The 14,066-nt window shown below is 44.2% G+C and overlaps 1 protein-coding gene and 1 non-coding gene across 2 annotated transcripts; both read left to right on the top strand.

Moving 5' to 3' along the window:
- Positions 1 to 1,959: 1,959 nt before the first annotated feature.
- Positions 1,960 to 9,908, top strand: LOC136511486 (uncharacterized). The gene is made up of 16 exons (XM_066505547.1): positions 1,960 to 2,458; positions 2,563 to 2,782; positions 3,404 to 3,705; positions 4,160 to 4,336; positions 4,451 to 5,197; positions 5,282 to 5,376; positions 5,462 to 5,524; positions 5,613 to 5,701; positions 5,790 to 5,888; positions 6,002 to 6,664; positions 7,272 to 7,346; positions 8,104 to 8,174; positions 8,266 to 8,323; positions 8,637 to 8,841; positions 8,974 to 9,024; positions 9,123 to 9,908. Exons 1-16 carry the CDS (start codon positions 2,223 to 2,225, stop codon positions 9,626 to 9,628), a joined length of 3,657 nt encoding a protein of 1,218 aa, XP_066361644.1. The 5' UTR covers positions 1,960 to 2,222; the 3' UTR covers positions 9,629 to 9,908.
- A 1,241-nt stretch (positions 9,909 to 11,149) lies between these two features.
- TRNAL-UAG (transfer RNA leucine (anticodon UAG)) lies at positions 11,150 to 11,229 on the top strand. Its single transcript has one exon. It is a non-coding gene; the product is annotated as a tRNA-Leu (tRNA).
- The last annotated feature ends 2,837 nt before the right edge of the window (positions 11,230 to 14,066 follow it).

The following is a 14,066-nucleotide window of genomic DNA, read 5'->3' on the forward strand; positions in this document are numbered from 1 at the left end:
TATGTGAACTCAATTTGCTTCAACAACATGTGTTGTAAAGCTTAATGAAGACTTGGTTGTGACTATGTTTGATATTCGGCCTATGTGTTTTATCTATGCTTAGGGGGGGGTGGCCTAGGGGCGACTGAGTTAATCATGTGAAGTCAAGCCAGTCAATTGGTTGACAGTTAAGTTTAGCTTAGCTAATTTGGGGGTTGCTTGCATCATTCCCTTTGGCAATTCATTTTCATTTTTCTTGCTGCTTTAAGGGCCCAACAACCTATGTAGTCCGCATGATGTTCTATCGTTGGCGGCCTCATTTTTCTTCTTCACACGTCAGGGGGAGGGAGCCTCATTTCTTCTTCATCCAATACATCCGTTGGCGGCCTCATTTTTCTTTATCCTATTTGCAAGTCAATATGTGCTTGAGGGCAGGATGCAATGGATCGACATCAAGTGTCGCGTACGTATGGAGTTGGCAAGGTCTCCCGTGGCCTGCTCGACTCATCAACTAAGGGGGTAGGACAGGTGAATGAGAGGTTGCAGTAGCTCGCGGCCGCCTAGAGGCTCATCTCGATAGGGGTGGTTGTTGTGGCTTGTGGGCAAGCGTCGGAGCGTAGCGTTGTTGAAAGCGTCCCCATGGTTGAGGCTACGGTGTGAGGACAATGGTGGGAGCTTGTGGGAGCGAAGAGCGACGAGGGACCCTACTGGGCGAAGGCTGCAATGTTAGAGTTGGGCGTAGGCCGAGGCTGTGACGATAGACGATGGTGCGGGAGGAATGCACGACCACCATGTTTGGGTGGCTTTGTGCCTATCTTGAGGTCGGCCGGTGCCAATGGCATAACTTTGGGGTGATGGTGGCTCGAGGTTATGGAAGGCTATAGAAGGGTGTCAATGATGGTGAAGGCCAGGACACACACGGCTTGGAGGTGTCTTATGGTTGCACACATGTCGGCTAGCCTATTTGCAGCGGACTGCGGTGCTTGGCCCTGCATAGAAGTGGCTAATGCGGTGTGGTACAACGTTGGAAGGCGAAGCTGTAGCAACAACAACGTGTGGCAACTCAACTTGAAGCGGCCTATAGCAGGTAGTTGTCATGGTTACAACTACTTTGGTGTGGGGCGTCGTCAACGGATGGTGTACCAGCATGCTAGTGGTGGCCATGGCGGTTGCACAAAAGGTGAGTTCTTGAGGTTATGGAGCAATGCTATAATCCTTTCTGATGTCAGTGCAAAAAATGGATCCGTGACATGGTGTCTAGCGGTGGATGTGGCGAGGCCCCATATATTGTGGTTTCTTTCAAGGCGACGAGAGCGAGGTGTGGAGTCCAACAACATATGTGGCGAGATCCCCTAGTGTTGTGTTTCCATGGTGGTGACTATAGAGTAGCCTCGGAGAGGTCCGAAACGTCAGTTTGGGGTTGTGGAGCTGCAATGGCACCATGGCGATGGGTCCCGCATAACAGTGGCCTTGTCGGTGTGGCGCAATTTGCTTCTCTCTCGTTTTTTTATAGAGGTTTGTTGAGTTTTGTGGTGCCCTCGTTATGCATGGTTGTTGTTGCCGACTGGCCACAAAGTTTTAGTTGTCTTCTCGCTTGAGCTACTTTTCATCCATGGAATATTGTTTTCCTCTCACAATATTTTAGCATAAGCCAAAATTTAGCATATTGTTTGTTTGTTTGTTTTTTTTCCAGCAAGTACACTAAGATGCTACCACTAGGTTACGTGCCCTTTCACGCCTTCTAAGTTTATTTGATTATATTTTCTTCTTATATCAAGAAACACTGTCAGTTCGTTACCAAAATCACCGTGGATTCCGTTAGTATCAGGAAGATCCGGAGATAACATCGTTACAGTGTGCCTCGAGCCAGAGAGCTCGGAAACGAACACGGGAGGGAGGCATTAGGATTATTACCAAATTGGGCCAATCACAGGGTGCGTTGACCAAATCAGGCGGCAAAAGTTGACTCCAAATTCCCCTCTCCTCTCCCCGTCTCGTTCTCGTCTAATCGCCCTCCTCTTCCCCCTTTCTGCTTCCTCCCCACGAGCCTGCGACGACGTCAGCAACGCCGCCGACTACCCCCTCGCCGAGGGAGCAACTCCGCCCCCCAATCGGCCGCCGGAACCCTTCTCCCTTCCCGTGGCATCCGATGCGCGTCGCCGCCGCCGCTCAGATAGCCCGGCCGAGCCGGCGACGAGGCGGAGAGGGAGGGGGACCCTAGCCCTAGCAATCCGGCCCCCCACATGGCGGGGAGCTTCCGCGAGGGCGCGGGGCCGGGGGACGCCCACGCGCCCCCGCCCACGCCCACCCCGCCCCTCTCGCAGTTCCTCGCGCTTGACGCGCTCCCCTCCTGGGGCTCCGACCCCAAGCAGCCGCACTGGCGCCACCCCGAGCTCCGCCGCGCGCTCGCCTCCGACGACCAGGCCGACGAGCTCAGGCGGATCCGCGCCAGCGTCCAGGACTCCGCGGGCAAGGCCAAGTGCGTACCCTTCCCTCTCCTCTCCTCTGTCTAATCTCGCATTGCTGACGCTGACTCCCCGCTGCTCAATTCCGTGCCCCCCTTCCCCTTCCCGGTCCCCGCAGGGAGAAGGTCAGGTCGCTGCACGAGGCCATCCAGAAGCTCGACAAGTACAAGAACATTGTCACCCGCAAGCGCCAGCGCGCCACCGACGCGTCGTCCGCTCCCGACAAGCTCGGGCCCGCCGGCCCCTCCTCCTCGTCCTCGGGAGCGCTCAGGATGGGCGCGCAGAACAACTCTTCTGTCTTGAGCAAGCGCGTGCGCTCCTCGCTCTCCGATGCCCGGGTTCGTGTACTCGACCCACTCTTCGTCTCAGCTCACAGCGTTTGCACTTGTTATTACCTTCCTTAGTTTGTTTTGCCTGCAACGAAATGTTCCTTATTTCGTTAATAGTCTCCATCAGATTCTGGAATCTGGATCATGGTCGTTGAAAAGGTTGTACCTTTTCAGTCTTTGCAGCTAATTAAACTCAAGCAAGTGTAGCTAGCTACTCATGTTCTTTTGTCGCGTATCGGCGGAAACCAGTGTGATTCCAGAATGCTCGCCCTTCTTGTAAGCTGAGTTGCATGGGGACAAGTGTGGGAAAATGGTGATCTTGGACAAATTCCACAGTCAACTGATATAATAGCCTTTTATTCTCACACTCATGTCACTCATAGTCCTCTGTACCTAGTCTTATTGTCCGTGTGTTTTGAAACTACTGCAACTCTGGTTGACCTAGTTTCAATGCTGCTTCACCCCCAAAAATATGACCTTTTAATTAATGCGCTTCATGTATGATGTGTTCTTCTGAACTTCAGTCAATTTTTTTTTTACCATGATACTGTTTTCACATTCTTTATGAATTTCCTGTGTTACCATTTCTTCACTTAAAAATCTTGGTTCTGTTGTTTATACATGTTTCAGGTGGAAGGACGTGGTAGTGTTCCTACAAGGCAAGGCCCTTTGGTTAGTAATGAGAAAAAATCACCTGTGGAGAAGGAAAAGAGCAGTACAAGAATATCTGCTACAGTCTCAGGGCTTTCTGATGACAAATTGCGGGGTTTATCTACTGGCAGTGAAGGGTGGGAGAAAAAGATGAAGCGTAAGCGCTCTGTTGGAACAATGCTCAGCAGAGGCAGTGATGCTGATCGAGATGTCAAATCCGTGGGCCAGCATAGACCAGCCAATGAAGTACGCCCACGATCTAGTGATGGCCTTGGATATAGGTAAAAAACTTGTGCTTGCCATTATTTTTTGTTCCTTGAGTTAGAACTAAGTTTGTTTCTGGTTGCTGACTCCCTGAAATGATCATGTCTGATTGATCATCATGCTGAACTAAAACATGTAATCTTGGGAAAACTTAAACATTGAGAAGATATATGTGGTATGTTCACAAATTGATATCACCTGCTACCCTGAAATAGAGATATAAGGGTCCAACATCAGCGAGTAGAATGATATTACTGTGTACGTGCATCATCAGAAAAGTGTGTTTGGCAGCTTGTGTTTCTAGCTCTTGCTTGTGCTAAACTGTGTTCTTTGATCAACACATTTTTTTTGTTGTTTGCAATCGATGTCTGCTATTTATAGTTCCACCTGAATCCTCTTCCAGCACTATATGTGGAAACCTTCTTTGCCTGTCTATCCTTGTTAGAGCTCATCTTAATTCTCACATTGCAGACATGGAGTTTCTGCTGGAGCACTAGCAGGTAACAAGTTGGATAGTACTTCTCAGCAGAATAACATTGTATCCCGCATTCTGTCCAAGTCAGATGTCGACTATGTGGCTCAGCCAAATGAAAGAAGAGAACGTCATGCTGGAGTTGAAAAAGAAAGGACTACAGTAAAAGGAAACAAGTAATCTAAGATACTTCTGTTGTCCTGACAATTCACGTTTTTTCTTTGCTACATATATGTGAAAGAATATTGCAAAATTGCCATTTATTTGATGATATGCAATTTGTTAACTAGGGCAAATACTTCTGATGATATGCAAAACGGAAGCTTAAGCCCCTTGCCCAAGGCTAAAGCTTGCAGGGCACCAAGAACCAGTTCACTTGCTATGAACTCATCTTCTAATTTCCAACGTTCAACCGGAGGAAGTGATGAATGGGAAGAAGCACCTTACCCAAATAAAGCCTCACCTTTGGGAGGCATGACAAATCGCAAACGTTCCACACATTCAAATGCTTCCTCACCTCCTATTACCTGGGTTGGGCAACGCCCACAGAAGATGTCACGGACAAGAAGAGCAAATGTTGTTTCTCCAGTGTCAAATTTTGATGAAGCGTTATCTGAAGGATCACCACTTGATACTGCCACTAGATCAGCACCTATAGAGTCTGGCAGTGTCTTGCTGACAAAGAACACATCAACAAGCAAAATGGATAGCATCTCATCTCCTGCTGGGTTGTCAGAAAGTGAGGGATCGGCTGTGACTGAAAGCAAGTCCAAGGAGAAAGCCATGCATAGTGGTGAAGTGGGGAACGAGGGTGCAAACACAGCCCATAATGCAATGGGATTGATATTTTCGTCAAATAAAAATAGGATTCCTTTGAAAGAAGAGCTGGAAGATGGTGGTGTTCGTCGTCAAGGGAGGAGTGGAAGGGGTGCTATTCATGTCAAGGGGTGTTCTCCCATACCAAAAGAAAAACTGGACACTGCAGAAACAAGAAAGCCAATAAAAGGTGGAAGACCTGGAACTGAAAAGAATGAGAGGTACTTAACTGTCATCTTTTGCTGGCATTGGGGATCATGGCTTTGCATATGAAACTTGATTTGACCTTTTAATCATCTGTGCAGTAAGTTGGGGCGGCCACCAATCAAAAAAGGCTCTGACCGCAAAGCTTCATCCTGGCATTCACAGGCTCTAAATAGTGATATTACAGACATAACAGGTTTTCCGAAGATGCTTTACCTTTATTACTCATGTCTCTCGCCATTATCCTTTCTCTTATAATAACTAATAATTGTGCATTGCAGGTGAACCAGAAGATGACCAAGAGGAGCTTTTAGCTGCTGTTAATGCTGCTCGCAGCGCTATTGGTGCGTGTGCTGTCTTATCCCCCTCTTCTGGCGATCTCTGTCAGGCATCCCTTTGGGTTGATGGTTTATAACTTCCTTTCTTCTGCAGTTAGTGCCTATTCTGGCCCTTTTTGGAAGAAAATGGAACCCATGCTAACTTTTATGAGCTCAGAAAATTTGTCTTTCTTAAAAAACCAGGTTGGTGCAAGTTTTGCTTTAGACATCATGATTGAATGTACTTTTATTGTTTGCTGGGATGGATTCTGATGTGTCAGTTTGTGGTCAGATCAACCTTGTTGAAGAGCTTGAGATGAGCATGTCCTGCATGTCTGATAGTGAACATGATATTGTAGCATCAGTTGATCACAGAAGAATGTCAAAGATGGTATGTGACTTCATGACATCAATAATTCCAAATTATTCCAATAAAATGTTTCTCCTTTCATGGAAATTTATTGCCTATATATGACCTTTGTCATATGTCTGAAAAAACTGCAGGAGGAGCATTCATCTCAGGGATTGGCTCCATCTAATTTTTCTCCGTCATCCCAGCAAAGTAAAACTAATGGAGTCGGAGCAAAAGGATCTATCGGCTGTTTTTCTCATGGTGACGAAAGCCGTACTGGGCCACAAAAGCTGGAAGCTGATAAATGGTTTAATGAAATGGCTCCAATGGCACACAGACTCCTTTCGGCTTTAATTATGGAAGATGACTTACCTGATTCCAATGGGGTGCAAAGAGATATACTTGTTGAATTTCCAAATAGCCACAACCCTTACACTGTCAACAGATACTTAGAAAATGAACTTCAAGCTAGTGCCATAACATCTAATTTTGGGCTGAGTGTGGATTTTGTGCACTCAAACAGTACTTCTGTGGTACATCAGAGCATGTGCAATGGTTTTACAGCTTCAAGCAATTTCATCAATTCAAACAGTGAAAATTCGGTTCATAGTGAGAATTTATCAGATGGACTCAATTTTACAGTATACCCAGAAAGTGGCCCTTTGCATGACTTGATACCACCGATTCCACGGCAATGTCAAAATCCAGGGAAAGATTTCCCTTTATCTCCATATGAGTATCAATATGGGCAGATGTCTGTGGAAGATAAGATTTTAATTGAGCTGCAAAGTATTGGCATTTGTCCAGAGACAGTGGTATGTCCGTTAAACTCTGGTGTTGCTTTATACAGTTTTTTAATGGAAGTCTATATGCATTGCCTACCAGGAAACATGTCAAATAATTGGAAAACCATAGTCAATGATTTTGGGCAACCTGACATGTTTCTTGAGGTGGTACCTTGAGGGAGGGAGGGGCGCTCACGCTCATATGGTTTTGATTACTTTGCCCTTTGTGTCTCTTGCGAGTCACAACCTCATTATTTTCTTACAAGCACCCCTCTTTGCCTCAGTGATCTGCTAATAAAGAGACCGAAAAGCACACACTGAATGAGATATAGGCAATATAGGTAGATTTAGTTATCTATGTTCTTGGTGTCTTGAAGAGTTTTCTTCACTCCTGAAACATCAGATAAAAAGAAGGAACAAGTGAGGAAGTATTTGATGTGCCCAGATACGCTGTCATCCCAGGGGCACATATGCTATTATTTTTTATATTGGATGCTATTTTATCTGTGTTATAAACTTATAATCTATATAGTCCCTAGAAAGTCGAACTGTATGTAACAACCAGAATTTGTGCTTGTCCCTCTCATACATTCTGGTTTTGATTCTTGCCTTATCTTTGCAACACTACTCTTTTCAGCCAAAGCTAGATGATGGAGAAGATGAGGACATTAATAAAATGATTTCAGAGTTGAGGAAAAGGCTGCATGATCAGGTTACGTGAACAAGCCCTCGTCCCCTCCTAATAGCATGTCTTCAGTTTTGATTAAACTTGGATGGGTTCAGTGTGTTAACTGTTAATGTGTGACTTCACCAGATCAATGTAAACTGTCATAATCTCTATCATGTTTTGGAACCTTGGTTGTGTAAGGATTTCGTTTTCTACAAATATTATAATTATTTTTGAAATTTTAATATATAAAGTTGATGTTGACCATCTGGCATCACTATTTGTTTAAAGAGTAAGTTTCATAGTAACTACATATTCAAGTGGCATCTTGGCAAATAAGGACTAAGAGAGGACCAGCATATTTTCTTTGGGAAAAACATTGTCATTTTGTACCCTTTCATAATGGTTTGAATACATGTCTGAAATCATGGAAATCAGAGATTTATTCCTATTTTATACTAGGGTCTGTATATAGGGAAAGCCTCTCGATCAGATTTGAATGCTATAGATCAAGATGGTTGCCTATATCGCTAGGTGGAATGGTACCAAAGCGAGGTGGCATAGCTGCGGGCCATTTGAAAAGTTTCGGTGGTTTTAAGTGGCTTATCTGAGCCATCTGCATTCAATCTAATGACTAAGACCAATGGTTCTTATTGTACTAATTTAAAACCGTCTCACTTGATACATCTGTGTGATGTTTTTTCATAACTTTACATGCATATATTCTGAAAAATTAAATTGCTTTTTTCTCACTAGATTTTCACTAATGTGTATTAAAATGGTACCATTCTTGTTTTTGCAGGTGAACCAAAAGAAATGCAGATTACATAAGCTAGATAAATCAATTCAAGATACAAAGAATATTGAGGAGAGGTAAGTGATGCATTATATTTATATATACATTATATCTTAAATGCTAGTGCATGAAGTTACTTTAATGGCTAACTTTAAGACTACCTGACAGGAGCTTGGAGCAACATGCTATGAACAAACTGGTTGAAAGGGCATACAGAAAACTCAAGGTAGTTGGCATGCGTCTTCACATGATTGTTCTTAAATCAATGTTGGCGCCACATGAGATTACAAATGTCCTGGCTCTGCTATTTTAGTTGTGGTCTGGGGAGATATAAGATGTCCATCCTTCATTGCTTTAACAAAAACCGTTATCTTTTCTTTTGTTTTTTTTTAAGTTGGTGAATGAAATTTTGGTCTCCCAATGTTGGATGATCCTTGCCCCTTTAAGCTTAACATATTTTTTTGCCTGGAAAAAAGGGGTAATATGTATTAGCTGCATTAACTTTGATCCTGATTGCATCTCTTCTTTATGATATGTAGGGTGGGCGGATTGGCTCTAGTCACAAGGCTGGTGTCAGTAAATCTGCCAATAAAGCTGCAAAGCAGCTTGCCTTGGCTTTTGCCAAGCGTACTCTTGTTCGATGCCACAAATTTGATGAAACAGGGAAAAGCTGCTTCAGTGAGCCTTCTCTTTGGAGTGTGCTGTCTGCACCCTTGCCAAGCAGTGATGCAAAATCCACAGAGGGTAATTTATGTGCTATACTGTTGCTCAGAAGGAAATGACTGTTTTGTTTGTGTACTTGAGAGCACATTTTTGTGTCAAACTAATTCTTTTATCAAAATCATAACTTCTTGCCTGCTTTTGTTTGGGCTTCAGGTGTAGAGAGGCTGAAGCATCAAAAGCTTGATAGAACTCCATTTGATCAAGGTAACTTAGCGATTCTCTTGATGATTGTACTGGGTGATGTCAGAAGACTACCTCCTGTTTGACCAAGTATATCCAACTTGCGGCTTTTCCTATCACAGGTGGCGCAAAATGGAAAAAGGGCGACAGGGAACGGGATCACAACAGGGATGCATCCGCAAAGGGCACTGGATTGAAATCAGGGCGGCATTCATCAGGCGGCAGCGGGAGGAGCGGTGAGCGCAAAAACAAGACAAAGCCAAAGCAAAAGCTGGCGCAGCTATCAACTTCTGGAAACGTGCTGGGTAGAGTGGTTGAGCCATTTTCATCTCCGACAGTGCAAGAGCCCCCTGAACCTGCAAGCGAGAAAAAGACCCAGCATCCAACGAATTCGCATCCAACTAGGAATACTTCCAGCAACGCCACCCAGCGACTTACTGCGGATGCTGGACTGCCAGTGTTGCCTGGATTAGATGACATATTGGACGTCCCAGGAGGGCTTGATGGGCAGGGCAACGATATCAGCTCATGGTTCACGGATGGCCTTGACGACTCGTTGCAAGACATTGATCTCTCGGGCGCCCTGGAAATCCCAGATGATGACCTCACCCAGCTGGGATTTATATAAGGAGAAGGAAGCAATTGTTGTTTGTCCTGTGCATATGTTGCAAGTGTGGATGCCATGTTTTTCCTTACCTAATGTATGGTAGAGCTAATCGATTTAATCTCCCTGCCACAACCTGGTAGGGCAGAGGTTGTAATCTGTAACTAGGCTGGTGGATTCGTGTCGATATCGGAGTCTGCTGGCATGGAGTGGATGGTTGCACAGATGAGGTATTCGATTCTTGTAGCAGCAATAACATGTTGAGATTTGCTAATGGTATCATGTAGTTTGTGGTTCTGCTTCCTGGATTATCCTGTCGGAATCGTGTCTGTGAAAAGCTCGTCCTTTGCATGCCTTGTTGCCATTGCCAAAAGGGTTGGATCTCGTTGCCCACGTGAAAGCTACGTACTATTCCTTTAGAGGGGTATGTTTTTTTATGCGTTTCCGGCGTGCAGAATCTTATGTCTTGTGTGTTTTTGGCCATCCATAGCTCAGTGGTAGAGCAATTGACTGCAGATCAATAGGTCTGCGGTTCGAAACCGGATGGGCCCTTTGGTTGTTTTTTTTTTAATTTTCCTTCACATAAATATGGATAGCAGTAGCCAAAGTTTTTTTTTTGGTAGTTCGATGTTTTTTTTTTCATTTTCCTTCTCATAATATGGATAGCAGTAGCCAATTTTTTTTGGGTACTTCGTTTTTTTTTACAACAAACTCATTTTATTTCAAGTATAAGTACAAGGTACTATTAGGAGTTTGAAAGACTCGGTTCAAGGGTACAACACAGGCATACACTCTCTCTTTTTTGGACAACGAACTCATTTTAGTTTAAGTACAACATATACTAAAGTTAGACTCCACGTTTACAAGAAAAAAATTAAGGCTACCACAGTACCACCTGTTCATACATGCATGGTTGCATGTCCTGCTGCTGTAGAGCAAAAAGGATATGCATGTAGCAGCTTTCTACTCTCCCTAGCTCATCTCTCACATCGGTGGTCACAATGCATTCTTCGACACTTGCTTCTCTTGTGTGTCAGTTGAGGGCAATGGTTACTAGGAGTATCTGCGAGTGCGAAACCACCTGCCCATATGACATGGAATCTTGATGCAGAGATGAAGGCTAGGGCAGTATGTCAACATGGCGCGTTGAAGAAGCCCTAAGAGGAGAGTACGTGCTTTCCTTGAAGGGCACTGAAAGATATGAGTTGGATTTTAACAATGTATAATGTATGTAGATGAAAGAGATTAGGAGGACCTTTCATCACACGGTGCATCGGTTAGCCATGCAAACTCAAATTGTCTGTTGTTGTTAGACCTCCGTTGTTGAAACGTCTTTATTTCAATTTTTCAACGCTAATGAACATATATAGGCGCTGATCTTTATTTCCACTTTTTTTTTCTGCCTATAGCATGAAATGAGCTCACAAATGTCTCTGTACGTTTAAAGCCACACGTTATCTTCTCTATTTCGTTATCTTCTCTATTTGACTTTTGTTAGTTTAGACTCTCATATATATATTTATCCGTACAATCAATATCAACAAAGACAGTTTGGCCGAGTGGTCTAAGGCGCCAGATTTAGGCTCTGGTCCGAAAGGGCGTGGGTTCAAATCCCACAGCTGTCACTATTTTTTCTTCTTGTTTTGTGCTCATTTATATCCTTATTATTTTTTCTTATATTTTTATTTGCACATTTCCATGTCATTATTTTATATTCTTTTTTTGTGCACATTTCCATCCTTATTATTATTTAATATTTTTTGTTTGCACCTGCCTTTTCAATGCTATTTTTCTTCTTTTTTTTGTGCACATTTCCATCCTTGTTTTTCTTCTTTTTTATTTGCACATTTCCATCTGCCTTTTCAATGCTACTTTTATGTCATCCTACGAAGTTTTCGGATCAGAAAAAGGGGGGAAATAATTTAGGACCCAAATTAAAAGGATGGCTTTGCATTGATTTTCTCTGCAGCTGCTTCATTTTATTAGGTGCGCCTAATTCCATACGAGCTATAGCAGCCCTCTCTTTTTTGGTGCCCCACAACCTTCGGCACCCTGTCCATTGAATGAGCAATGCACGTTTTCATGAGTAAAAAAAAAAGGGTACGAAAAGCATAATAGTAACAGAAATGCACGTCTTCAGGCTGTTGATTCTGCAGAAGATATCGAGGAGATGGATACTTCGAATGGGGAGGAGGGGATTCAGATGCTGAAAAAAATTCTAGAAAAAGGGAGGTTACAGAGGTTGATGGCAAAGGACTTGTAGCACAGCATGTTCAACTCCTGGAAGGCGCTGTTCCAAGTGCAACAGCGACCAGTCCACAGAAAGAACAAGAGAAGAAGAGAATGAGGAGAAGCAAGGCAGGTGGTGAAGTTACAAACAACCCTTTATTTGAATCGGCGCCCTCTGATGAGGAGGGTGACCGGGCACAATGAAAATACTAGCTTGGAACTGCCAGGGCCTTGCAAGCGCCTGGGCAGTTCGTGCGCTTCTGGAGATCCAGAGGCGAGAGAAACCGGATGTGCTTTTTCTGTCTGAGACACATATGGGGAATGTGAAGGCAGAAAATTTAAAGCGAAATTTGGGGTGTGATCACTTTTTTATTCATGAGAGTGATGGTCGCAGCGGTGATTTGCTTATGTTGCGGAGGAAGGAGTTTGTGATCCATTGTCAAAGTGTTTCACAATACTTCATTGACGTGGTGATTAAAGGTGTGGAAAACTGGAGACTTACGGGCATCTATGGCGATCCAAGGATCAGACTTGGGCTGCTTTGCGTTCTCTGCATGGTAACTTAGCTCTGCCATGGCTGGTTCTAGGTGACTTTAATGAAATTTTGTATCACCATGAGAAAGAAGGGGGGAGGGCAAGAACACAGTCTCACTTGCAAGCATTCCAGGGTGCTCTCATGGACTGTGGCCTAGAAGATGTGGGTTATGTAGGTGATCTCTTCACTTGGCAGAGAGGAAAGACAAGAGAGCGTTTGGACCGTGGGGTAGCTAATGCTCATTGGAATTTGTTGTGCCCCAATGCAAGACTAGTGAACGGTGAGATGGTGAAGTCTGACCACCGTCCACTTATTCTTGACGCGACAGGTGTGAGCGGAGATACTACTGTACCAAGTAGAGGGGGAGTACGAAGATTTGAAGCCAGGAGACGGTGAACGAGATTGTACAGGCAGCGTGGGCAAGAGCAGCAGCACAAGGCCAAGGGCCGGATCCGATGGCGAAGGTGAATGATGTGCACACCGACCTGCATGTTTGGGACCGTGATGTTTTGAAGAAACCGGTCCAGCGAATGAAGAAGTTTAAGGAGAGAACTTGAAAATCTGAGACGAGGGCTAATGTCTGATGAGCCGTTGGCAGCTCAGAAAGAAATTTTGCTTCGGCTGGAGCTGCTACTTGAGCAGGAGGAAATTGTGTGGATTCAAAGGGCGAGAGCCAATTGGCTCAAACATGGCGACAGAAACACAATTTTTTTTCCATCAGTTTGAGTCAGGCCAAAGGAAGAAAAATTGGATCAGCGGTTTAATTGATGATCAAGGGGTAAAACATGAGGATAATGACACGATGAAGGAGATGGTAAAGGATTATTTTGTTAACCTTTTTTCATCGGAGGTTAATCATATTGAGCAAATTGTGCTATCAGATGTGAACCGCAGGGTCACAACTGATATGAATCATCTGCTTTTGGCTCCTTTTGATAGGGAAGAGGTCAGGAACGCGTTGTTTAGTATTGGAGATTTAAAAGCCCCGGGTCCGGATGGGTTACATGCTATTTTTTAAGCGGTTTTGGGGTATGCTTGGCAATGATCTGGTGGATGAAGTACGCGATTAACAATGCTACCATTCCAGCTGGGTGGAACGAGACCACTATTGTTATGTATGATCCCAAAGGTGAACAATCCAGAAAAAGTGGCGCAGTTCAGGCCTATTTCACTATGCAATGTGGTGTATAAGGTAATTTCAAAAGTTTTATCAAATAGACTCAAAGTTATCTTACCCGATATCATTAGTCACCACCAGAGTGCTTTTTGTTCCCGGGAGGTTAATCACAGATAACATTCTCTTGGCTTATGAATGTATTCATACTATGAAGAAGAAGAAGAAGAAGAAGAAGAAGAAGAAGAAGAAGAAGGGGAAGAGGGGGTTGTGTGCTGTGAAGTTGGACATGAACAAAGCTTATGATAGAGTTGAATGGCCCTTTCCTGAGAGAATTATGAAGAAGATGGGGTTCGACCAGTGCTGGATCAAATTGATAATGGCATGTGTCATCTCGGTGAGTTACAAAGTTTGATTCAATTCTATTGAAACATAAACTTTTTTACCAACAAGGGGGCTGCGTCAGGGTGACCCATTGTCACCATATCTGTTCTTATTAGTAGCTGAAGGGCTCTCATGTATGCTGAGGGGAGCCGAGGAGAGAGGGGAGTTGGAGGGCGTCAAAGTATGCAGGGGAGCACCAG

Source organism: Miscanthus floridulus, chromosome 16 (assembly GCF_019320115.1).
Source record: "Miscanthus floridulus cultivar M001 chromosome 16, ASM1932011v1, whole genome shotgun sequence".
Classification (NCBI taxonomy): Eukaryota; Viridiplantae; Streptophyta; class Magnoliopsida; order Poales; family Poaceae; genus Miscanthus; species Miscanthus floridulus.